The following is a 25,137-nucleotide window of genomic DNA, read 5'->3' on the forward strand; positions in this document are numbered from 1 at the left end:
CCAGAGCATCACTGGTTTGGCTGAAAGTCATTAATTGACAAATAGCCATGCTTTCCAGGGGACTGATTACATGCTTATAAGGGACTCTGCCAAACCTCTGCATAGTCACCAAGTACACAGCTGAGACCATAAGCCCATGTAACAGTGAAGCACACAGTTCATTTCGAGCATGGACTTCAATTAATGAGGACAAGCATGTGCTTAGTTCTAGGCACGTGAGTAACTGTTCCAAAGACTGGAGGCTTAAAGTACTCTTCACATTCTTCTGCGTTGTGCTAGACATCAGAAAAAGGTTTCAAATGAGTTGTGCATGTCTAGGTCACACTCTTGAGTTATTTCATTCTAGCAACTTTAACTGAAGGGTTATTCACTTTCTCATCATACCATCTCCAAAGAACAGTCAGTCTTTATAACAAACAAAGACAAAATCACAAAAACAAATGCCACACAACAGTCAGGCAGAAAATTATCATTACTAAGAAGTGCTAATTTTGAGCTCACTGATTTTATAGTACTGTAAAGTGTGAAGAAAGCTTATTTGCACTCCGGTGGACTTGCTTCAGAGGATGAGTGCCACTAGAGCCCTCCTGGGTTCCACACAAAACACTACCAATATAGAGGATACTTTTGCTCTTTTCTTCTACCTCAGAGGCTCATCTTTTTAACAGCTTCCTTGTTCTGGAGTAGCAGGAAGACTTGGTCATACACAGAAATACTGTCATCAGCTCCCCTCTACGTTCTGATCATGACCAACATTTATTACGACAGCCTCCTGCTTTTTTGTCAACCACATGCCCACTGCCAGTCCATCTTAAACAGTCCTCCAGAAATGCAAGTCTTATCACATCACCTCTCTGCTGATGTTTCTGATGACTCTTACTCTCTGCTGCAGATTGGTTTTTTTGACACCTGCATCATCTGGGTATTTTTGGTCACTTGACTTCCACTGCACCTCTCTGTTACATTTGTTTTTTCTAACTGATGACACCTTTGCAGCTTTCTGGAGGTAAACTCAAGAAGAATGTGCAGATTCATCCCTCTTTTCACACTTGTATCTCTCAAAACAACTCCCATTTGCTCCCTCTCTTGAGCCCAGCTGTCAGTCATAGTCATTTATCACTACAGACCAAATTCCACTGATTACAATGGCACATCCTCACATTGGTGGTGCTCTAAAGCCCAAACACAAATTATAGGTTGGAAACCTAGAATACCTTCAAGTTACATTAGCTGAATAACATTTTTTCATTTCAACATCTTTTAAGTGCTCACAAGTATTATCAAAAGTTGTCACCTATCACACAGGTATAAGCAATGCAAAAAAAAAAAAAAAAATGTCATTATGACAAGTACTGCAATGAAAAATCTTTAGCACATGACTAGGTAAAACTCTAGGACACACCTCTTCTATTCAGCTCTCAATACAGCTGTCACCATGAAGACCTCTCACTAGGTTAACAAAACTCTGATAAATATATAGGAAATTCAAACACAGTCCCTACTGTGTTGTAAAATCTTTTCCAGGGTTTCATAACCAAAATTTTGTTTGGATTCAAAGTAAATAGTCAGAAATCTCTCTTGGTCCCAGATAAAATATATTAATTCTGTAATACAAGCAAGCAATACATTTAGAGGTGTAAGAAACTGCCCAATTCACTATTATTAGCCATTATTCAGTTATTATTGACTTCAAATTGGCTTGGAAAATCTTCTGCAAACTCACTTCAAGTTGCCCTGCACCACTGCTGAACAGTATGGGAGGAGCACAGCAGGAGAGCTTCTCTGCCCTCTGATTCAAGACAAGTTTTCCTGCATTTTTCCTTAGTGCCTTTTTTTCCTTTGAGACACACAAACACACACACTTCTACACAAAAGAGGACAGGCCATCTGAAGCTAAAACCAGAAACAATAAAGCAGCCCCAACTTGTTTTTAAAAAATAAAGAAAAATGTAAAAAGCACAGTTATTGCCCCTGCAGTGTTACCTACTATAGTAGTAATTCTCACAATATACCTCAGAGCCAGTAAGGACACATTACCAGATCTCTGCAGGTTGTAGAGACTCATTAACAAAAGCACATGAACTGCAAAACATTCCAAGGAGGTTATTTATGCAAGTGCCAAAATCAACACAGAAGTTTCACCAGTGTTCCAGTGCCAGGGTGGGATTTCAATACCAAAGAGTCACCAGGCAGGTCTTTCAAGTTTCAGAGGGAAAACATTTGTATCTATGAACAGGTTCAGACACTGGGTTCTTTCCACTGTTTCACCATTCAGTTCAGTCAGAGAGGAACTGAGCTGTAAGATGAGATATGGAAGATGAAATCTGTCAATGACTCAAGTCTTGGTCATACATTCAGCTGTTCCACATTCTCCCTTCTACATTGGCACCAGATACAGAAGCACCTTTGAACCAGGAAACTCTATAGGAGCATTTAGATACAAACTCCTCAAAGATCCCAGCTCAAGCAATCTTACACCAAATGGCAAACACACTGGTTTTACAAGTGTGCCTTGAGACAACCTGGCAATGTAACAGTTTGACATGTTGACCCAAATTCCAATCCTAACAAACTGCTAACAAAACAAAAAACTAAGCCAAATCCCCTATTCCCCCCAAAACAACAAAAAAGCCCCATACCACCACAAATCTACAACTCATAGATCATCTCACCAGGTGAGATTAGAGCAGGCACATAATTTCTGCCATGCTACCTATAAAAGCTTTCTTTCCTACAGGAATAATTCTGGAGAGAAAGACAGAGCCATAAGCAGTTAGATGTGGTATTAGCTACATGTAGTCTCCTCCCATGGCAGAGTTCAATTTTTTCCATTCCCAAGTTACCAGACTCTATTTCTTTGTCCCTTTCCAAAAGAAACCAGTAAAAGGCATGTCCCACACCCATTTTCTTCCAAGGATGAAGACCACAAATGTATGGATATTCTAGCACTCTAAGGCAGAGAAAAAATGAGAGAAAATGGGAACAAAAAGAGGGAAAGGAAAAGAGGGGAAGATATTGAGCAAGAATATTTGCACTGCATACTGTACTTCTGACACTGCTTCTGTGAAGGAGGAACCAGTGTACAAGTACTAATAATACTGATTGATGTGCAAACATCTGAGACCCCAATTTTGGCCATACTATCTCAAGAGACACCTTAAGCAACAGAGAAGGCAGGAGTGCTGAAAAAAAGTGCTGCCATAATCTCATGTCTGGCTTTAAACATTAACTAAGTCAACTTGAGACAAAAATAAATGGAAAAGGTAAGCTTTCTCACTGTCAAGCAGAACTTCCCAACAGACAGAAAAAAGGTGACACATCTTTCACTTTTCCTCAAGCACTCTACCAATGCATTTTATATTATTTTTTTTCCAAGTCGGTAAGAACGACAAAAAAAAAACAAAACTGAACATTTCACCAAGACACTGAATTGTTCCTCTCTGACATCCAAAACGAAACTCAGAGTTGGGATCTTTCCTGTTATAAGCACCCCTGAAGTGTCTCCTGTGGATGCTTTGCCCAACAGTAAACACTACTCCGTATATATGTACACCCTGTTTACACAGAACATTATTCTTTTAGAGCTATGAAGTGTGACTCTTCATGGAATTCCTCTGAATTTTAACCAGAAAGCAAACAGCTATTGGTTAAGAAAACTACTACATGATGACAATGCAGCTCCAGTTACAGATGAAACACAAGCAGTAGATTCCTTTCTGTTTTCAAAACTGGCACTTCAGCATTGTTAGAAGGCAATAAGATGACTTTGAGGGGAAAGTGTTTTGTTACATACCCTAAGCACAAGGAATTGAAACTGAAGCTTGAGAAATTGAAACTGAAGTGTCTCATGACCTAGATGATCAGTTCTGCAATACATGCACGTTAATGGTATTTTTGAGACAAACCATCGCAGCTGTTTTCTATGTTTTCTGTTTGCTACCATTACCAGCTTAGAATTCAAATCCACTGGTCTAGGGGGTGGATATGACCATTCAGTTGGAGAAGGACTGACTATCTTTAAAAAAATAAAAGAATTTTAAAAATCCACAGAGCTAAGCATACTTCAATGAAACATTCTAGAAATCTTACACTAAATACAACTTCAAAGTGTTACATCTGTATTTCTTAGACATCCTACAACTCCTCAGCTCAACTCACTCCAGATACCAATTTCTATTTCCTTATTACCCATGTTCTCCAAATTCAGACTCATCACTGGCTTTCTGACCCCTTGTGCAGGTATCCCCTCTCCTCTCTCATGTGCACTAACATTCTCCACACACATTCTTGTTCTCTACTTCATGCTTCAGTATTGCCAGTTTCAATATTGCCTCACTGACTGGGCAACGCTTTCTGCCTCTGAAACCCATTCCTGGTTCCAAGTTTCCAGCTTCTTGTTTAGCATCAATCCTATCATTGCTGTGCACCAAGACCTTGACCCTATGGTTGTCCTCAAACAGAAACACTCCACATTCACCCTGCTTTACCTGCTTCTGAAGCTGAGCATTCTTCTCTCACCTGGTCCTGTCCCTGCTCACTCCAAGCCATGGTGCTTGCCCTCATGCATCATCTCCAATACCACGAACTTCATTAAGACAAGTGCTTATACACTACATAAGCTATTAATGGCCAATCTGGAAATAAAGTATATCAATAAAATCTTTTATGCTATAACGAACTCAGAGCAATCCTGCTGAAAGGTGGACTAGACACATAACTGTCGGAGTCTTAAGTACAGACAGTTTAGGACACCTGTGCCATGTATTAAATTAAGTTCTTTGCAAAGACATGGAAAGCTTTCTGCTGAATGAGAGCACAAGATCAAAACTGTCATCATACCCCAACACAGAATCACAGTTTTCCCAATGTCCTTCCTCTCTCCAGCATTCATGCAACCTGTCTGTGTACACCCTCTCCAGTTTTATGTTCAGCACCAGCATCATCTCTACAGAGGAAACACTGTTTAGCTAGAGCAGCCGCAGTACTCAAATCTTCTCTTCCATCCTCCACCTTCTCCCATCAAACATACACTTCCAAGCCAAACTTTAAAGGAGCAGCAAGGGCCGAGTGGGTGACCAACTTGTAGCAGCTCAGACATGAGCTGTTGGAATTGTTGCTGTCAGCACCACAGAATCCTCTGCCCATGCTCCATCCCTCCTCCTCAAACCATCATCTCTCCCCTATCTCCCAAGTCCCAGCCATTTTACCTCCCCCTCACACCTCTTCCTCAAGCTGCCCAAAAATGCAGGCCTGAGCAAAAGTGAGCACTTCCTAGCCAGAACTGGTATTCCTCTCAACTCCCATCCATCAGCTGCCACCTGCTCCTCAAGTGAACGAAAGCGGTGAACAAAAGCTACAGCCTCAGTCACACACTTGAAATACGTAAGAAAATTAAGGGGAAGAACTACTGGGACAAAAATTACAGAGAAACAGTACTACAAACAGAACCAGCTCACAGTGCCATGCTCCCATCCACTGATCTCTTTCCAGAGTTTACTGCTGAACTAAACTTGTAAGGTCTTTACAGTATTAAGTTTAACAACAGAAATTTTAGCAGTGCTTCACTCTAATACTGTTATGACAGACAATAAGCCCTAGTGATCACAGCTGCAAGATTCCAGAGTTGAAAACACCTCTGTTAGAGGTATCAGAGATCTTGGTCATGTCAGGTGGTCTTATATTTAAAGGCAAAAGTAGTCCCAACATCTTCAAAATCAAAAAGACTGTAAAAAGAGTTCCTGAACCATTTTTTAGAATACGAAACTTCTTTTGGTATTGCTCCCAAGGGTGAAGTGAGGAGGACTCTGCAGTATTTTTGTCCTACATGCAGAAAAGGCATATGGATGTCTAAATGCATGCACTCTAACAGATCTTTTAGTCTTAATATACCCTGGACCTGACAACCCTACTGGGAGCTAATTAGATCCAAGCATTCTTGTTCAAATGCAAAGGCATTTTGCACTTCCAAGCCATTAAATCACCATGGCTATTGTTCAGATCTAAGTTTCTGCTTGTGACTGGTCTGGGAAGAATACCCAATGGATTAAAGCTGCCTGCCACTTCTTGTAGGCATCTGAAATAGTTTTCTATTTGCATAGGTCACACCTGTGAGAGTTAGTTGCACAAAACTTACCTCTTTGGGCAAAGATGTTAATTTGTTTCTATCGGCATTCAAATTGTTCAGTTTCTTCAGTTTTCCGATGCTTTTCGGCAATGACTGTACCAACAAAGTAACATGCAACAGAATTTGTAAATTCACAGAGTCAGAATAAAACTTGTCTCACTTTAAAGTTAATACAGTTCAATAAGCTTAATAGATTATTTACTTACTTTAATAGATTTAACAGAATTAATAGACTGAATAATTTTCAAAATTGGAGTGTAGTTAACACTTGTTACTACCAGGCTTTCCAAAGGAGAGCCAAGGTTTTATCTTACAGAAGAAATGTCCAGGAATGTTAGTTTCTAAAACAAAATCACTTATGGGCCACCACTGCACTAAGATGCATGCAGAAGCTTGTATGCAGACTGTCCATATTATCTAACTTTGGGATCCCTAAACCACTAATTGAAAAGCAAGGTGCTATGAGCTGACCTCTGGAGAGGCATCTTTCCAGCAGCCTTAAGCTCCTAACTCTACCAAGCACCATCCTAGCATAAGAAATGTGCAAACCCATATTTTTATACTGCTGCTCTCCAAGTGTCAGTGCCATCTGACAGCCATTTAAAAATAACGGAAGAAAACGTGTAGTGGAAGAAAGGATGAGATTTTATTTTAATTGACCACATATATTTAATATCTGCCTGGAGTAAAACAGCAGAGCAAAGAACAGTATAACAGGAGCTCTGCAGAGCTGGAGGCGTCTACTGAGTTCCAGCAAGTCTGATCCAGATAACACACAGCAAAAACTGCAGTGAGGCAACACAGCAGAAACTGCATTAAAGACACAACACAGTAAGTGATACCTGCACACCACGTGCTCCAATTACTTTACTGGTCATGAAAGATTCAAGATTGAATATGAGATTGCTTAAGCCTTTGGATGGGTGGATTGTTACTACACACAACTTGATCTTCAGCATTCATTTAACAGGTAAGAAATAAGATGCATCTAAAGGAAACTTGCAGTAGGAAGGGCAAGTAAACTTAAGAGCTAAGTGATTCAGCACATAGCAGCAGGTCTTATTACCACCAGACATTTGATCAGCCATGACCACACATACCTGGAGCTGGTTTTCTGTTAGAACTAGTTCAGTAAGGCTTTCGCAGTCTCCGATTGAGTCTGTTAGTTGAATAAGTTTGTTCTGATCAACCTTCAAAATGGAGAGCCTTCTCAATTTTCCTGGGCAGAAAGAACATTTTTGATTAGCCCCAGTCAAGCTCTGCTTTAATTACAGAAACTCTAACTGCTGCAAAAGTTTTAGAAATCCTCTAATACGAAAAAATTATTTTCTTTCAAGAAAAAATATTCAAGCATTGCTTCACTTGGCACTTGTACTATTTTTGCAAGTTTGTAGCATCACTGAATTCACATTCAATATAAATATTCATGTTCAATATTTAAGCATACTAAATTGTACTAGTTACAATCTGAATGGTACCCTATGTAAATTTCAAGGACGTGTCTACCCAAAGGACTATAAAGAGGACAAAATTATCTATTTTCTCCCTCAATTATACAGTATTTACTAATAAAGAAGTGTTCAGAAGATCACCTACGTCTACTCTGCCCCAGTAAGAAAGGCTTGTACTGAAATAACAGCCCAATAACAAACCCAAACAGGATCAAGATCTCTGGCCTAATACAGAACCAAGTTAGTAGGATACAAAACCCAAGTTTATTTTTTAGAAATCAAACTTCATTGAAGATCTTCTCCCCAGGAAGGAGAAAATACTACATCGGAGCAGGAAGCTCAAAAAAAAAAAAAACAACCAACCAACCAACCAAACAAAAAAAACCTTAAAAAAAAAAACTTGTTTTGCTCCTTTGTACCAGGATTGTCTTTGGTGCAAAGCACAGGTGACCCAGGCAGATCCCATGACAGAGAATTCAGGAGACATCAGTAGCTTCTGATACCTCCCTGCCCATCCCCACATGGTCCAAAATAGCTGTATAGTCTGGCACATCAGATTTGCTGATACACAGAAAGATAGTAACCTAATCAGAAACTGAAGGTTCAGCAAGGAGAAGTGCAGAGCTCCACACCTGCCCAGAATAAACCTATGTAATGATACAGGCTGGGAAGTGATGGGCTGTACAAGAGCCCTGCAGGAAAGGATCTGAGGGCTATGGTGGTCACCTGGCTGAATCTGAACTAGAAATGAGCTCTCACCAGAACTTAAGATAACACTGGCTGTACTATTTAGGAGAATCAGTGGAAGTTACTATATCCCACCTACTCTGTACTAGTGGGGTCATACCTGTAAAATCATGTTGACTTTCACGTTCTGTTTTCCCCCCTGACTCCCCAGTTCAAGTGTGATGGGGGTCCCGTATTGAGCTGAGGCTAAGAGACATGGCTTTGCTGACTCCCACCAGGAGGTAGACAAGGAGCCATCTAAGAATAGCCCACAGCTACTTGAATGGCAATTACAGAGATAACAGAGCCAAACTCTTCTCTGAAGTGGCAAGCAAGACAGCAATGGTCACAAAACGAAGCACGAGAGGTCCCAGCTGGACATCTGGAGAAGCTTCCTCACTGGGAGGTGGTGCAGCACTGACACAGGCTGCCCAGGGGTGCTGAAGCATCCTCTAATAGGTGCTTTAGAGACTTGGTGAGACATTGCCACACCTATCCTGACCTGCCAGTGCTGATGAGAGCCCTGCTTTGAGGGCTCTACAGATCCACCAAACCAACCAATGATTCCGTAATCAGCTGAGCTCCTCCCAGGAGCTTCCACAGAGACCAGTGAGGTTCACTTCAGTCAAAATACCAGATTTTCTCTATTTCACATAGTAAGTTCCCATATTTCACGAAAGAAGTACCAGAGCCCTATCTAATCTTCAAAAACAAGTAAGCTACTATATTCACATAAGAAGCAATATTATTTTTTTTGCCTTTGGAACAAAATTACACCAAGAAATTGTTACAAAATGCACATGTAAGCTAAGCTTGGCCTGAAAGAGCCTGGCTCTTTCAAATTGCCTTCCCCAGCAATAGATCTCCATTTAAGAAGATTCTGGAGAAGCTGCAGCTCCTGATGCTCACCACCAGCCAGCATTACAGGCAAGTGCTCCTGTGGTGGCTGCATGGGCTGTAGCCTTTCAGAAGGTACAGCTCCACTTCCCATATCCAACAACTGCATTGGTCAGGTCAAGACATCAGAGTGGCTGCTACAACTCTGCCCAAACACACTGTAGCCAGTGTAGGATCCACAGCAGTCAACCCACCCCCATTCTCTTTTCTTAGGCTCATATAGTATATGGAGGAAAGGGGAAGTTCTGTTCCTTGTTTTCCACATGCCAGGCTAAACCACATTCTCAACTCCTCCTTCCCCTACACCTTTATTTTGGAATTAAAAAAAAAATCTTGGCAAGGAGAAGCCACACTCTTGCAACACAAAACTCTCCAAAAAACCAGCTGATGAGCAGCAGAGAAACAAGGCCTCCCTAACTACTTGACACAACTACTGTACCAGTTAAGACATTTACCTTAAAAAAGGCACTGGTAATGCTTCAGAAAACATTCCTCAGTTATTAAATAATTTTTAAGGGGTCAGGCACTGAAAGGATTCAGTTTGAATTCTCAAGGGTGAGGAGTAATGAGCTGAAGCTGGAATGACCATCCTCTGAGTATAGGATTAAACATATTGTCCAGTTGAAGATAATCAAGATAATTACACATCCCCACTAAAAAGGATGGGGGTTTTGTAGTGACACTGTCAGTCAGTCTTATCAGGTGACCTACATATGTTACCAGATAGACTTTTCACAAAATAGAGTTATGATGGTGACGTAGACAGAGAGAGGATATATTAACTTTTTCTCTTTTGAGGAAGGTATCAAGTGAAGCCCAAAAAAGGATTACAGGATAGTTATTATGCAGACAATTAAAATGCAAATTAATACAGCTACACATTTCATACTAAGCAAAAACAAACACAAAAAAAAAGCTGAGACAAGCTTATCTCTTGCACAAAAAGACTTCGAAAGAATTGAAAATAAAGGACTTCCAATTTACAGTTGCATAAATGGTTCTGTGTGATATCTTTCACCTTGTACTTACCAATGCCATCAGGTAAAACCTGAAGTAAATTCTGAGAAACAAGCAAGTCTGTTAAAGAAGTCAGACCACTAATTTCTTCAGGAAGGCATTCCAATTTATTTTCAGAAACATCCAGACAAAGCAGGTTTTTCAGGTTTCCTACTTCCTGCGATACAAGACAAAAAATTTAAGTCATGCCCAAACACGTAACAAAGCAATCTGAAAAATCTACCATTGCAATGGAATTCCAGAAAGACAAACAGTTCTTTGTATGACCTCTAAATTGGCCAGTCTTTGTACGACCTCTAAACATAGAAAATGTATATGATTACGTTTCATATATGAAAAACACACCAAGTGATTCAGTCACAGTTTCTTATTCTATTAAGACTGTCTTCAGTAGTCAGACAGGGTGTGCTGAGCACACCCAGGCAAGCATCAGCCAAAGCTGGAGTTTTCCTTAAGTAAAGACTGCAAAGTTGTTTTTTCAGAACTACAGATTATCAACCTCCACATAATTAAAGTCTGCCCCTCCCAATTAACCCCAGGCAAATTAGGATTAGTCTCTCCTGGCTGATACAGCAACATGCCATGACATCTAGGGATTTCATATCTTAGCATCTCTGAACTACAACAAATGCAGAAATAGGAATTGAGAGCATTGCTCTAGCAAGCATATTTGAACTGCCAAATTATACTGCTCTCATCTACAACTATTAATGGTTACTTAATTCTTTTACAATGGTAATCCACCAATTATCTCAAATGCCTAACAGAGAAATACCTTTGTCCCTATTAGCCATCAGATCACACTACCATTCCTCATGTACACATACCTCTATACACACTCTAGAATAGTTCTCATTTTAGTCATCCAAATCACCTTTTGGTGAAGAGAATGGCTGAGGCAGAAGGGTCCTTCATTCTTACAAGCATGAAATTTTCATAAAGTTACAGTCTTGATCCTAACTTTCAAGATTGGTCCTTTTATTTTGGAAATGTTTGCCTCTCTGAAGAGGATCATCACCGCACACACCCTTTACCTGACACGTTCATCTTTTGGAAATTAGACAAAATACACAGCTATGGACAGCTTCATTGAAAACAGCTGCTGAAGTCACAATTAACCTTTTATGAATGATTATGAGTGGTCAATCACGTCTACTTAGAAAATTATTAGACCAAGCCTAGGACAAAGCAAACTGTAACTGATGACAATGAGATCAGTACAGCAAATAACAGCAAACTGCTCAAGGAACAGGAGAAAACGGGTTTTGACTTGGCTATAAACAAAAAAAGAGAGAAAAAGAAACCATCCCATGTTATCACAGTTCTTAAGAAAGGGAATTTAGAGTGCTGTAAACTTTAAATGCTAAGGCCCCATCTGGCTGATGTCAAACAGGGGATTTGCCTGCATAAATAAAAACTTCTATCTATGGCAACAGTTCTATTACTGCACTATTACTGCACTCCCAAACACTGTGTTTGAATGGAATATCACTGAAAAAAACCCAACGTCACAAAAAGTGAGGGTTAGTTTGCTCAGCCAGCTAGTGGCTCCCAGATCATTAGGCCAGGACTGTAAACAGACAATGTGTCATCCTATATAACTTGAACAATGTATCTATTAGGAAATAATTCCTTTGTCAAAATGTTTAAAAGAAAACATCTGACATGATATGTACAATTGCAGAGAAGCTTATTAAGAGAAAACCCTTACACACCCAAAACCAAACCCAGGCAAAATGAATTGGGAAAACTATTCCTTTTTACACCACCCTGTAGGTACGAACAAAAAGGTTTTCTTTCACAACAGCATCCTCAAAACAGTACCAGTAGAACTCATCTTTACCTGAGGTATTTCAGCTAGCTGGTTTCCATCCAACCAGAGGTCTTTAAGATTGAAAAGTGCACCAATTGTTTCTGGCTGTAACATAGAAAGTGATAACATTACCTAGGATAGGAACTTTAAGGAAAAAATAGTCACCCTGTGATTACAGTCCCAGTAAACCAAATCTTACTCCAAAAACTCATTAGAGGTACCATGGTTAAGAGCAGCAAGAATGACTGTAAGCATTTGGGAACTCCATCACACAAATTAACTGTTAAAGTTTAACAAGCTACCACACCTGACATGCACTAATAAACAGCATGCTCACTCTTAGTCTACTACAAATAAAACATTTAATTGAGTCAGTTTAAGTGAGATGCTGAAACCCCCTTTGCCTCATCCTACTCCCACCCTGGAAACAGCTGAACTTTCATCTGTGCACAGCCCACCCAGGTCCCAGCAGAAACCCATGTGTTAATTGTAACTGCAACTGCAGACAAGAGTTTGCACCCTTCCACTTCCTTTGCTTTCCATAGAAAAAGTCTGCACAGTGGTCTCATTTTCTAGAGATTATCTGCAGTTCCTCCGATAAAGCACTGACAAAGACTAAACAGATATTGAAAGCACCAGCTCACTAACAAAACTCGTCTGTACATATAAAATTATTCTGCCTCCATACATTTTTTCATTCTTCAGTTCTGTGCATCCTATGAATTATTTAATCTAAACAATGCACAAAACAAGATCAACGTGCACTTGCAGTGCCATGTTCTCTTACCAAGTGATAAAGTTCATTGTTTCCTAAATCAAGTTCTTCTAGTCGCTGCAGCTGGGCAAGTGATCTGTGAGATAAGTCAAAACAAAACCACATCATACAAAACCAAAGAAACCTCATGTATTTGAATGAGCTCATTTGACTGAAACTCACATTTCAAATTACAAACTATTGTAGACAGACAGTTATTTTACTGGGCATAGACTGTTTCTAGTAGTATCTTACTGATAAATAATTTGGCTTGTCAGTTTAACTGTATGCCCTTGAAACTGAAAACTCAGTAAAAATAAAGAATAATTATTTGACTGCCTATATAATCAGTTCCCTCAAGGTGGACAATGACACACAGTTTAGTATAGTTAAAATAGATTTATTTTTAGGAGTAATTTACAGTTGCATAATTGGATATTACATGTAAAAGTGTGACTCAAGACTCAACAAATCGATCATTTATCTTCTCAACAACATCTACCCAATTCTGGAGGCTGGTTTTCAGGATGTAAACAGACAGAAGCCCAAAAGCATATGAAAAGGTTCTCTGAACATGAACAACCACAGAGGGTCATCCCTCTCCTCTGAAAGCAGTCTGTTGTAAATCTCTGCTTACCTTACCCCAAAGCTGAAGTACCACAAAAGCCAGTGAGACTTGTCAGCTACATTACTGACAGTCAGAATTTTCCAGAAGCAGTAAAATTGTCAACATTTGTGAAAGCTTATTTCACAGCATGGCAAACTTAGACAGCAATTTATGTCTTATGACCACTGACATTTGAAGTGCCTTGTGGCTCACAGCTATAAAAAGCCACAACCAAGGTACTGGATGGACTGACAGGAAAAAAGGAGCCCAAAGTAACTGGGGAAGACATTGTGATTAAAATAGGTTACATCTATTATAGTGTCTTTTAGATTAATTAAACAAGCAGAGTAAGAGTCACCAAGTCTTTTTCAAGTAGCAGTCAGGCAGGAAAGGAAAGAAGGAAACACCTTCACTACAGAAAAAGGCTTCTTCCAGGCAACCAAAAAGGATCCCCAAAATATAAGACATTTTACTAGTCCTACAAAAGACCACCAATTCCTTTGCTACAATACAGACAGCACAGAGACAGCTAAACATAATTTTTTCCCCAAAATCTGGGTAGATAGTGTCAGATTTCAGTCATCAGTAGGCCTAGTTTGTCACCAAGTCTTTGGTCTCCAGGTTTGGGAAGCTTGTGGTTACTTAGCTCTGAACACAAAAGCTTACTTATATGTTATGAAGGTCTGGAGCATAAATCTCTGAGATCCTATTATCCTACTTTCACAGTTACGAAATTTTATCATGAGAACAACCCAAACCACCACTCCCACTGCTGATGCACTCGTTCAATGTATTTGGTGCTGCTGTATTTTATACAGATTATTTCAATTGAGCAAAACCAACTGACACAGACACACTTTTGTTACTAACCAAGTACTTCTAGAAGTAATGATTGTAACTAGCTGTTGCTAAAACAAAGCTGTAAGTCACACATGTTGTCAGTTGGCACTGAATATTTTTTCTAGCTGTCCTTCAGTACCATGTACTAGAAGATTTTAAGAATAAGAACATTTTATGTAATTACAATTAGACACATGAAATGTCACTTACTCAGGTAAATATGTCAGCAAATTTTCTCTAAGTTCCAGTGAAGCCAGGTTATAAAGACTGAAAACAAACAAACAAACAAACCACATTTTAATGCAATCTTACATTTTATATTCCACTCTTTCAGAAGGAAAGTGTGTGTTAAGACAGTTTAAAACAAAACTGCTGTGAACTGATTTTTCTGCTGTTTTAATTCAACCAGACTGTCATGTGAAAGGCAGCATACAAACCTGGAAGTTTTCATTTGTTTCTCTATGACACTTCAACACATTAAAGCTAGGAAGTAAACTGACAAAACACAAGTTTCCATTTGTTAAAAGGTCAGTCATTTCAAGTCACTGAAGACAGCATGTTCATATTAATTGCATTTACTTGCTCACTTTCAGAATCTGGCGTGGGCTATGCAAGTTACAGAGCATCAGGTAAACCCATCACTGTCCAATCAAGGGTGTGCTCATTACTGTAAGTGACATTCTGCTCCTAAGCAGCTCACTTCCTCCATATCCCAGGCTTTTGCTAACGTCACCATAGCAACATTCAGATTTTTCAGGGGTTTATTTATGACTAAATGGAACACAAGGAGTCAGACATTATCCCAACACTATAATCTGCTCTAATCCTCCAGCATCCCAGGGAAAAATAAAAATCAGATATGGTGACTACAGATAAGTAGTTTTCTACAACAGAATATGTTCTGTCCTGGTGTGCAGGGAAGGGGAACACCGTACTAGGTCTTAAATCTAGATTAAGAAAGAAATTTCACTTAATTTGAAACACATATTAAACCTATACCCAAAATGTTTTTTTATACACCCCAGGAGAAAAAAAACAAACTCACATAGTCAGACCACAGAAAATGGAAATATTTATTTTTACTTCTAGCAGTACCAATAAACTGAATTACAGGCTCATTAGCTAGCCCCATTAGAAAAGATGAAAATATGAATAAAAACAAACAAAAACCTTTGTAATACAACTGTAATACAGGTATCTAGGCAGGGAAAGCAAAATTAGCTGATGTAATGATTTATTAACAGGGAAAGAAGATTCTCCATAGATTGACTTTGTCTGAAAGATACATTCTTATTTCAAGCACCTCTTTCATACTTCATTTAGAAACAGTGAGTGAATTCTCACACAAGCTTTGATTACAGCTTCAGAAATCCTGTCCAGCTCTTAAAATAAGTACATTTTAGCTGATGGCTTCTGTGTTCCTCCAGAACAACTACAGTTACAACATATCACATAGGCAAAGATATTTTAGTAGAAGCCTATTACAAATTAAGTGAGAATTACTCAGATACTAGCACTCAAAATAGTTTGACAAACAAGGTAATAAGGAAGCCATTGTTCCAATGACACCAGAGAAAACTCTCACATAAAAATGTTAACACTGTATAAGACAAGTGAAGATGGGACACAGCATCCAACATCCTCACATGAACCAAACCAGTGAAGAGGGAAAAGGCAGGGGTGATGGGGAGCAGTTCTCTCCAAGAGGAACATGGGCTGCTCTTACTCATATTGCCACCCACAGACTGCCAATACATTTTTGTTTACAGGTTTTCTAGAAACCTATTCTAATCTTCCTTTGAATTTCACATTTTCTCTCCAAGACCGTATTAGATGGGGCCCATGATTCACTTTCATCAAGACTACAAAAGGATGTGAGCACCTCCAAGCTGCCTTGTAATCTTGTGTTTACAGATCACCCCATAACTACTTATCTCCTTCCCCATCACACTGAAATGTTTTTATGGGTAAAATGGTGCAATCTCTTAATTTCTCTTCTTACATCAGTCACCACTTTGGCTGTGGTTAAACAGAAATCCTTGTCAGCAAAACCACATTCAACAGTAAGAACTTGGGAACCACCATCTTAACCAGCCTCATCGTCTCATTAAACTGGGGCAGGCCAGTGAATCAGCTCAGGATACTGATCCTGCTTAAAAATAACCCAGCAAGAAGAGTAACAGAGATCTCTAAGCCAACATAGAATAAATCCCTTTAAACACCTGGGCCAGAACAACTGCCAGGAGTGTCCATGGGAGGTGTCTCTATTACCCAAGCCAGCAGCACGATGAGGACTCCCTGGGTAGCTGTGCCCTTGCAGATACCAGCAGCTGCCTTTGCATCCAACCACGTACAACACGTGCCAGAAACTGTGGCTGATTCAGTCCCAGGCTGGGTCCTCTTCCTGTGGGAGTTCATTACCTACAGGATTAGGTTTTCAACTCTAATGACACAGCTTTCTGGAGAAGAAACACTTTATTCCACAGCTATTGTCACCTGCAACATGCTCTCAATTTAAGACACTGCCTTCCCACCCCTTTAATCTATCCTTTCTTGTTCTTCCCAGGTCGAGTCCAAGCTCAGTATAAGCAGACCCCAACAGGCCAAACAAAAGCTTCCCACCAAGTAATGTAAAAGAGAGAAGTTTACACTGGCAAGGCTGCCTCATTAGTGTGACATTTTATGTTTACTGTGTATCCATGTGAAAGAAAGGCCAAAAATGAGACGGAATTTTTGACTCATTACTCTGAAGCTTCTATTACTTAGAGAGGTAGCTCTCAGCAAACCGATATGCTGCAATTAAAAATGGGAAAATGTGACAGTTATCATATAAAATAGTGTCTTACAAAAAGCATGCTGATATATTGAAGCACCAATCTCTGTTACAGAGAGCAGAGGTATAGCTCTTCCTTAAATTTAACAACAGGTTTGTTACACATTGTACATTCACATTATTTATAATAGTGAACACTATTTAAGGTATTTTAAGAAAGAGGATTTTTAGTAATTTGCAAGAAACATCTTACATTTCTTGCTATTTTCTAAATATGTTTTCTGATGTAATAAGACATTTTTCTCCAGAAAGCATAACTCTGCCTTTTCTCTACTACAAATAAGAGATTTTTCACCATATACTAAATGAAATAATTTCTACTTTCCCCTCTGCCCTTAATTTTATGAATGTATTGCTAGTAAAGAGTCTTTCCAAAGATTCAGAAAGGAACTGAAGGAAGGCATATTTTTATTATTTCAGAGTCTTTCCCTAATCCTAATCTTCACATAGGAGAGAAAAAGTCATGAGAAATTACCTGTTTCATTCCATAAAACCCAAAAGCAACAGCAATCTAGGCTACTCAGACACGAGAGAGAGTTCCATCAGTGGCTGTTCACCAAATGCATTTAGAAACACAAACACACCATAGAGCATTACAGGATGCTCTCCAACACAGACAAACAGTCCTTGCTCCTCCAAAAAAGCCAACAGAAAATGTACAAGCAAATGTCATTTATACTCAAAGGAAAAAAAAAATCAAGGAAAAAAAGCTAATTATTTTTTCAAGACTACTATCATTAAGCTATTTCACAGAACCTTGTAAAAAGTATTAATATTGTAATGTTTCTCACCACAAAAGCTACCACACACACCTCAAACACTGAGCATGTGTCTGGAATTACTGAGCACAAGGCAAAAGCCAAACCAGGCAGAGGATGCAGTAACTGACATAAGTACAAAGTTTTGCACCTCAGCATTCCAGATGATTCCTGGTGTCAGGGTGGACCCAAGTCAAATTTAAAGGAGCAACATAGCTGAAAATACATTTTCAGTACCATACCTAGAGGAACTCAAGATATTGGTATCCACCATGCGAGCCAGAAGAATATAAAACCACCTCTTGAGAACAAAACCAAGAGCAACAAAGTAGTCTATAAATGCTAGAAGTGTCTTTCATGAGCATTCCTGTCAGGATTTGAGAGAGAAACTCATAATCCAACATGGTCTACAGATAGGGAACACTGCAAATACTCCATGTCAGCTGCACTGGTAAGACGAGAACCACTAAGATTAGAACCAAAGAATGTGGTTGATGGCCTTCCACAGCAAGTCAGTTTTTCTTTGGATTAATTACAAAGAGATTATCAGTAGCAACATGCCCTACAAAATAACACTTCTCTGGACAACAGCAATTCACTGTAGGAGGTAAAGCAACATTAAAAAAGAAAAAAAAAAAAAAAAGGAGAGAGAAAAAGAAAACTGAGATGAGTTACATGGGTACTTTGACTTCAACAGGGAGAGCTGCATCGCTGCCCTACACAAGGGGACAGAAAGTCAGCCTTAAGAGTGAAAATAGACAATATACATCCCATTTTTATCCCAGTCCCATTTTTGTCCCAGCACCTGCAAAAGGACTGGGAGCCACCCAAGCCCCTGGAGTACATGAGCAAAGGAAAGCACTGAGAATGAATATACTATCTTACAGCAACTCATTTTCTTTCTTGTGCAGAAAAAGAAGATGCTGTTTTTTCTGTCTGTCTAAGAGATGAGAAGGTAACTGTGGTACTCTAACAACAACGTACAAAATGCATGAAACTAACCATATTTAAATATACTACTGCCCAAATAAAACTACCAGTCATACATACGACCCTGCCTCCCCCTCCAGGACATACCCCTTCGGTGACCAGTCTCTGATCTGACAGGATTCTGTTAAGCTACTTCCATCACACAAGTGTTCTAGCTGCAGATTGACAACATGTTGAGAACCTGATGTTTAGCAGCTTTTTTCCCCCAAGGAAATGACAAGGTTAATCAGTCATTAGCCAGCTCTCAAAATGCCACTTAGACCGTAGGTATTTGAAGGCACAGCATCCACCTCTGACTGAGACAGGCTCTTGTTCCAAGTCACTCCCAAAAGAAGCTTCTTTCTGTCATCCTTTCTTCACTGACTGTATTGCTGACTGCACAAAGAGCCTGAAAAGATGTCTCCAAACTCCAGCTCCTCCAAAAACCATAGCCTGGGCTGCATCAAAAGCAGCATGACTAGCAGGATGAGGCAAGTGATTCTGCCCTTCTGCTGTCATGAGATCCCATCTGGAGGGTCACCAGCAAAAGAAAGCCATGGACCCACTGGAGTGAATTAGTTCAAGGGAGGGAGACAAAAATAATCAGAGGGCTGGAGCACCTCATAGGAAAAAAGGATGAGACAGTTGGGGTTCTTCAGCCTGGAGAAGAGAAGGCTGTGGGAAAACCATACTGCATCCTTTTGATATATAAAGGGGACTGATAAGAAAGATGGAGAGAAACTTTTTACCAGACCCCATAGTTACAGAACAAAGGCCAACAGTTTTAAACTGAAAGAGTTTATGTTAGATATAAGGAAGAAATTTTTTACAACAGTCAGATGCTGCAACAGATTGCCAAGAGAAGTTATGGATCTCCCATCCCTGGAAGTGTTCAAGGTCAGGATGGGGCACTGAGCAACTGATTCTAATGAAATATGTCTGCCTACAACAAGAGAGGGACAGAACTTTCCAAAGAACTTTCCAAACCATTATATGAATCTATGAAATTAAGTCCTTAAACATGGGTGGCCTCAAGAGCTGCTGTAGCAAGCAGCCCTTCCCAGAATTAAAAAAAACACTTCTGTTCTTTCCCGAGTCTTCCTTATTTCACACGCACACAGTTCCTGTACCTGCCAGCAACATATCCCTAGGATTTTAAGAACTAGATCCACATTGATTTTTGGTGTAATGACATTTGCAATGCAACAAAAGTAACATTAGTCTTATAAGGGAGGATTTATGCTTCCTGAATTTCCTAAGGTTCTATTAACAGTTAACAATGTAGTTCATGGTCTGTCAGTTCATGGTATACATTTTGCCCTCCTTTTTAAAAGGTTCAGCACCACATGTTTTTTTTCCTTCCAACTGCTGCTTAATACTGCCATATAATTACATGGTTTCATGAAAGAAACTTAAAATTCGTATCCATTATACAATAACCTAGAAATAGTACAAAATCACAGCTAGATTCCTTTTGCCAAGAAGGCTATTTTTCCAGAAAGTCTAGATTGAGCTTAAAACATTATTCTTTTTCAAATATCAGCCTTAACCAGTCTCTTGCCCCTTCATTTGGTTACCTATTGGTTATGGAAACCTGTTTTACACTGGGAATGATAAAAAAGAGCACTAATGAATTTTTGTAAGATTAATTAGGTAGAATTTAAAGAGAGAGACCTTATGTCCACACCATGCAATAGTGTAGACTGATTTTTGCCAATTCTTAGCTAGTGAATCAAAGGAATTCTTACACAAGCTAAAAATTACAGGAAACATTGATTTCCTAAATGAGGGCACTTATGCATTTCAAAGCAAACTATCTTCACATATGTGAAGTCCAAACAGTTCCATCTCAGAATATAAGAGCTGCTGTAAAAACAACTGTAAAGCAAGGTAACTAAGTTTAGTTTTGATGACACTCTTATTATGTCTCACCAACATTGTTAAGGACCATTCTTCTAGAAATCATCTTTGAGAGCATTTCCCCTCTTCCTTTTTGGAGGCAAAGCAACTTGAAGTAACTTGCATCTGAGTCAAACACTACGTTTTCCACACAAGTTTAGGTGTATAACATGCTAGGGAGAGACACAAGGCTTTCCTTAGCATCCCACACCTTGTGACAGGCAAGACAGTACCTTAGTCAGAACAAGTCTAGTAAGCAAATCTGAAAGTAAGGATTATGTTCCTAATGCTTGCTATTTTCTACAGAGCTGGGAAAAGTGGACACATTATGGGGGGGGGGGGGGAGGGGGGGGGGAAATACGCCTTTCTCAGAAGGTTGATTTTAAGTAAGCACAAAAGACAGTAAAGTTGGTAATACAGTCATCCTAGACTTGAACAGGAAAGACACTGAGAGCCCAAGAAAGGGCTCTCTGAATAGTTAGTTATTTGAATTGAATTGTCAGTACCAATTATTGGCTTATAGAAAGCTACAGGTCTTCCACTAGCAAAAAAAGAAGATAAAAGAGTATCCTATCAGCCACTAACTGGAGGAAAGGCTAAACAAACAGCCAATAGTACAAGTTGCATCCAAATTTTAAAAACAGGGAAATTCTGCAGCCTATGGCCAAGGAATTCCCTAACTATGTAAAAGACGTAGTCCAAACTGCTAATTATTACTAGTATTCTACATAAGCTTGGTTTTCAAGTTGCTGGGATCAGTTTTACTCTCTCCCCCACTCACACAGCAACAAGCATAGTGCAAAGAACAGACAGGAACGGTGAACTCCCAATGACCTTCCAAAGGCATCATTAAGAACAAGGGAGAGATTCGTAATTACAGCTCAGTCTGTTCACTTCAGAATGCTTTAACTGAACATTCTCCAATTTGCTTATCAAGATTACTGAAACAGGTTGGGGAGGCTAAGGCAATGCACTCTTACAACAAGATTTCGTTTTCAAAATATCTTCTATTCCACTCGTGCAATGTCAAACTTCAACAACTTAAATTAAAAAATGGAATTACTTTATTTTCAAAAAATGTTTAACTATATGCTAAGTATTTCTTCCTTGTGGCCAGATGGCACTGCATTCATTATTACATTGCTCAACAGTGTTCTTGAAATACATCTGAGTTCCTTAACGTTCAGTTTTGCCACTTAGCAAACAGCTGTGATGAACACCGAATGCTCTACCTACTCAAACTCTGTAAATATTACTTTTCATGCTAAATTCAGATAAACCAGAGTGAGAGCTTTTAACAGTATTTGTATTAGCCTAGCCATTATAACTACAAATAGTCCTTCTATGTATTTACAACATAAGCCTCCCCATCACTTTTGTCGTATCATGTAAGGCCATAATTTAATCAGACATTACCATGCTAAACCTTAAAACAGAATTACATTGCCTTGTTCCATAGTTTTAAGAGCATTTTCCATTCCATGTGGCACTACCAGATGTATAATCTACACTTGATGCATCCTAGCATACACTAAGAGAAACACAGTCTGTGACTGGCCCAGGAATCCAGTATCAGAAAACATATCCCATTCTGATCTGGCTTCTGGATCATCACCATCGAGAGCATCACCCTTGACTCTGAAGATCTTTTACTCTCCAGATACTCCTGGTCAGATCAACATTATAGATTCTGAGTTCAGAAGTTGCTGAAAACTTCAAAACCTCTACAATCAAACACATACACGCATATATAAAAAAAACACACTAGGTGAACTTTGTTTCTCTAACACAAAATTTCTGAGTATCTGTGGTTCCAGTACTCTTGAAGGCATGCCCATAACAAAGTTTTGCACAAAAGAATGCTCCTAAGTGCAGTAACATCTGCTCTAATCTTTTCATTATGTTCAGTGTCATAACGAAATGCCTACTTCAGCCTTCTATCTGCTAGCTGCAGACACTAAGTGGAAAATTTCTCTGCTTACCTGGTACGTCCCTTTCAGTAGCAAAGTCCACAGATCTTTTCAGCCTGCTTGCAGCTTGGGGGTAAACCAGACTCATCAGTCACTGGCATCAGAAGAATATCCTTCCCATCTGTAGAAATTCACCCCTCCCCACATCAACAGGTTCTAAAGCTAAACCAAAGCTATTCGACTTTCTTGCACTGCAGACTGTGCAGTTCCCTTAAAAAAGGGAGGGGGTGAGGGAGGCTGTTAATGATGGGGATACTACAAATTATATTACTACCACAATCTTTTGTTGAACCTCTCAGCATCTGGAGATCATGTCACGTCCAAGCAGGAGGCCATCCAAACATTTTAGAGGAGGGAGAAAAAATAAAGATCGTATATGGTAGAGGAAACCTTTTTTTTTTGAACTTCCAAAAACATTCTACTTGCCAGCCAGTAATAAACCTATACCTCAAATCTTAACACTCAGTGAAAGAAGAGGTACTCTTATTTTTTCCAGGCACAGACAAGTCTGCTGAAAAAATAGTGAAAGCTAAAACCTGGATATCAGTTAGATGTTTGGTGTACTGAGGGGCAGTAAGCTTTAAATCATAATTTAAAGCAAGGTAGTGAAGCACTGCACATTGCTTCAGCTGTTGAGGAGACTTGTCAACTTTGCTGTCCCCACAGTTTGTCAGATAAGTGTCTTTTACAAATAGGCATTTCATGCTGAAAGAACTGGGGGTTTTTGCTGGGGCTGATTCCTTGTGAAGCACCTGAGAGTCCAGTGCTAGATTAAACACCAGAGACACATATAAAAGGCTTTCCAGAAAATGCACCTGGACTTCACTCAATCCTAAGAAACGTAAATAAGTGAGTAAATGTTCAAAGCTGACACGATATCTCCTCTCTTTCTAGATGTTAAGCCAGGAGAGCACTCTATGGATCTGTAAACTCCCAGATCTATGCTGGAATAAAGGCACAGTGGGCTGGGAGGGAAAACTAATCCTGAAGCCAATGCTACAGAATGAGCAGATATGGACAGAGAAGGTGCTGGGCACAGACAGATATTAGATACTACTGTATGCCATGCCCTAAGAAGCCTTATAAACACCCTGATTTATCATAATACCCTTACAAACAATTATTTTTTTAAAAAAGTAAATTTATTTCAGGAAAATCATGCCCAGAATTTTGGGTGTTACATGACTAAGTAAGGCTTGAAGAAAAATCCTGCGAGCAAGTGGAAATTCCTAAACACTGCCCACACTGGGAGGAACAGGTTATGCTTGCTTGTTGGGCAGCTCTACAGACACACACAGTCCTGCAGAATAGGCAAGGAAATTAGACTTGTTAGACTGAGAAATGCTGTAAAAGACACTCCCACACACAGCTTAAATTGTGTAACTTGTTTCTCCAAAAGGTTCAGCTAGCCAACAGCGCAACTCCTGCTCCAGGCTGCATCCGCCTAATTATTTGCTAAAATATCCCACATACATTAGCATTCAGTTTTACTCCAGATAGCAACTGCACCATGAGCTAAGAGAACACAAATCACAGAGAAACACAAAAAATAGCACTAGTAGTATTAAGGCATCCAGCCTGTCATTAAGTCCTAAAGCAGCGTGTCATGCATATTTCCAGTAAGCCCTAAAACTACACATGAGCTTAAAAGAGGAAAGCCTCCTGCAGCAAGGGAAAACTTTCAGCACATACACCAGCAGCAGCTAAGCAGATTTAAGTGGTCACACAGAAGAAGAAAAGCTGACATACACTGAGCATGGCTATGCATAAGCAAGAGGGAAGACATAAGGTACAAAGGAGGCCTTGCCTGTGTTCTTCAAATGCCCAGTTAGGATATTAAAAAAAAAAATAAGTGTTCTATGCAGAAGAATTCTTAATGGCACAGTAAAAATATTAACAGCAACTCTACGTATCAGTGGCTTGAGCAAATTCAGACACTGGCCTGGGACAGTGAAGCTGAATTACCTGTATTCCTCTTATACATCAGACCATGTGAAAAATGGACTGGATATCTGAATCCATGAGAAAGACAAACTTCCACTAATGGCTGACCACAAGGCAATTCAGATCTATTATCTGCCATTAGGAAGAACTTCCTAAATTACCTTAAAAGTACTGCTGTTTGGAAAATATTTGTCATTACTTCTGCTGCTTTCCCCATATTAAAAAATAGGGCAACTTTGCCATGCCACAAGATTTTTAAGTAGGTAGCTTACAGAAAAAACAGAGACACTTACATACATGCTGATCACTGTACTACATGATGATGAATTTGAGATTTTACTGGCTGTACTAGGCAGTTTCCCAGAGAAGAATATAAAACCATAAAATGATTTTCCCAAAGTTTCCATGTACTTTAGTGGCCAGAAGAACAGCAGCAAGCACAGTGGCTTCAAGTTTTTCCCAAAACAAGCTCACTATTTGAGAAAACAGCATACAAAGTCCAGTCTATTCTACAAAAAACCACCACAGATTATTA

The 25,137-nt window shown here is 39.4% G+C and overlaps 1 protein-coding gene across 3 annotated transcripts in view; it reads right to left on the bottom strand.

Moving 5' to 3' along the window:
* The window catches only part of LRRC1 (leucine rich repeat containing 1), a 95,606-nt gene that overhangs the window by 31,983 nt on the left and 38,486 nt on the right, over positions 1–25,137 (bottom strand). For all 3 annotated transcript variants that reach the window (XM_071741719.1, XM_071741720.1, XM_071741721.1), the window contains exons 5-10: positions 14,440–14,496; positions 12,816–12,879; positions 12,059–12,133; positions 10,228–10,372; positions 7,225–7,343; positions 6,134–6,217 (exon numbers count right to left, since the gene is read on the bottom strand). In XM_071741719.1, coding sequence (XP_071597820.1) covers positions 6,134–6,217; positions 7,225–7,343; positions 10,228–10,372; positions 12,059–12,133; positions 12,816–12,879; positions 14,440–14,496 — 544 coding nt within the window. The remainder of the gene's footprint in view (positions 1–6,133; positions 6,218–7,224; positions 7,344–10,227; positions 10,373–12,058; positions 12,134–12,815; positions 12,880–14,439; positions 14,497–25,137) is intronic.

The sequence above is a fragment of the Heliangelus exortis genome, chromosome 3 (genome assembly GCF_036169615.1).
Source record: "Heliangelus exortis chromosome 3, bHelExo1.hap1, whole genome shotgun sequence".
Taxonomy (NCBI): domain Eukaryota; kingdom Metazoa; phylum Chordata; class Aves; order Apodiformes; family Trochilidae; genus Heliangelus; species Heliangelus exortis.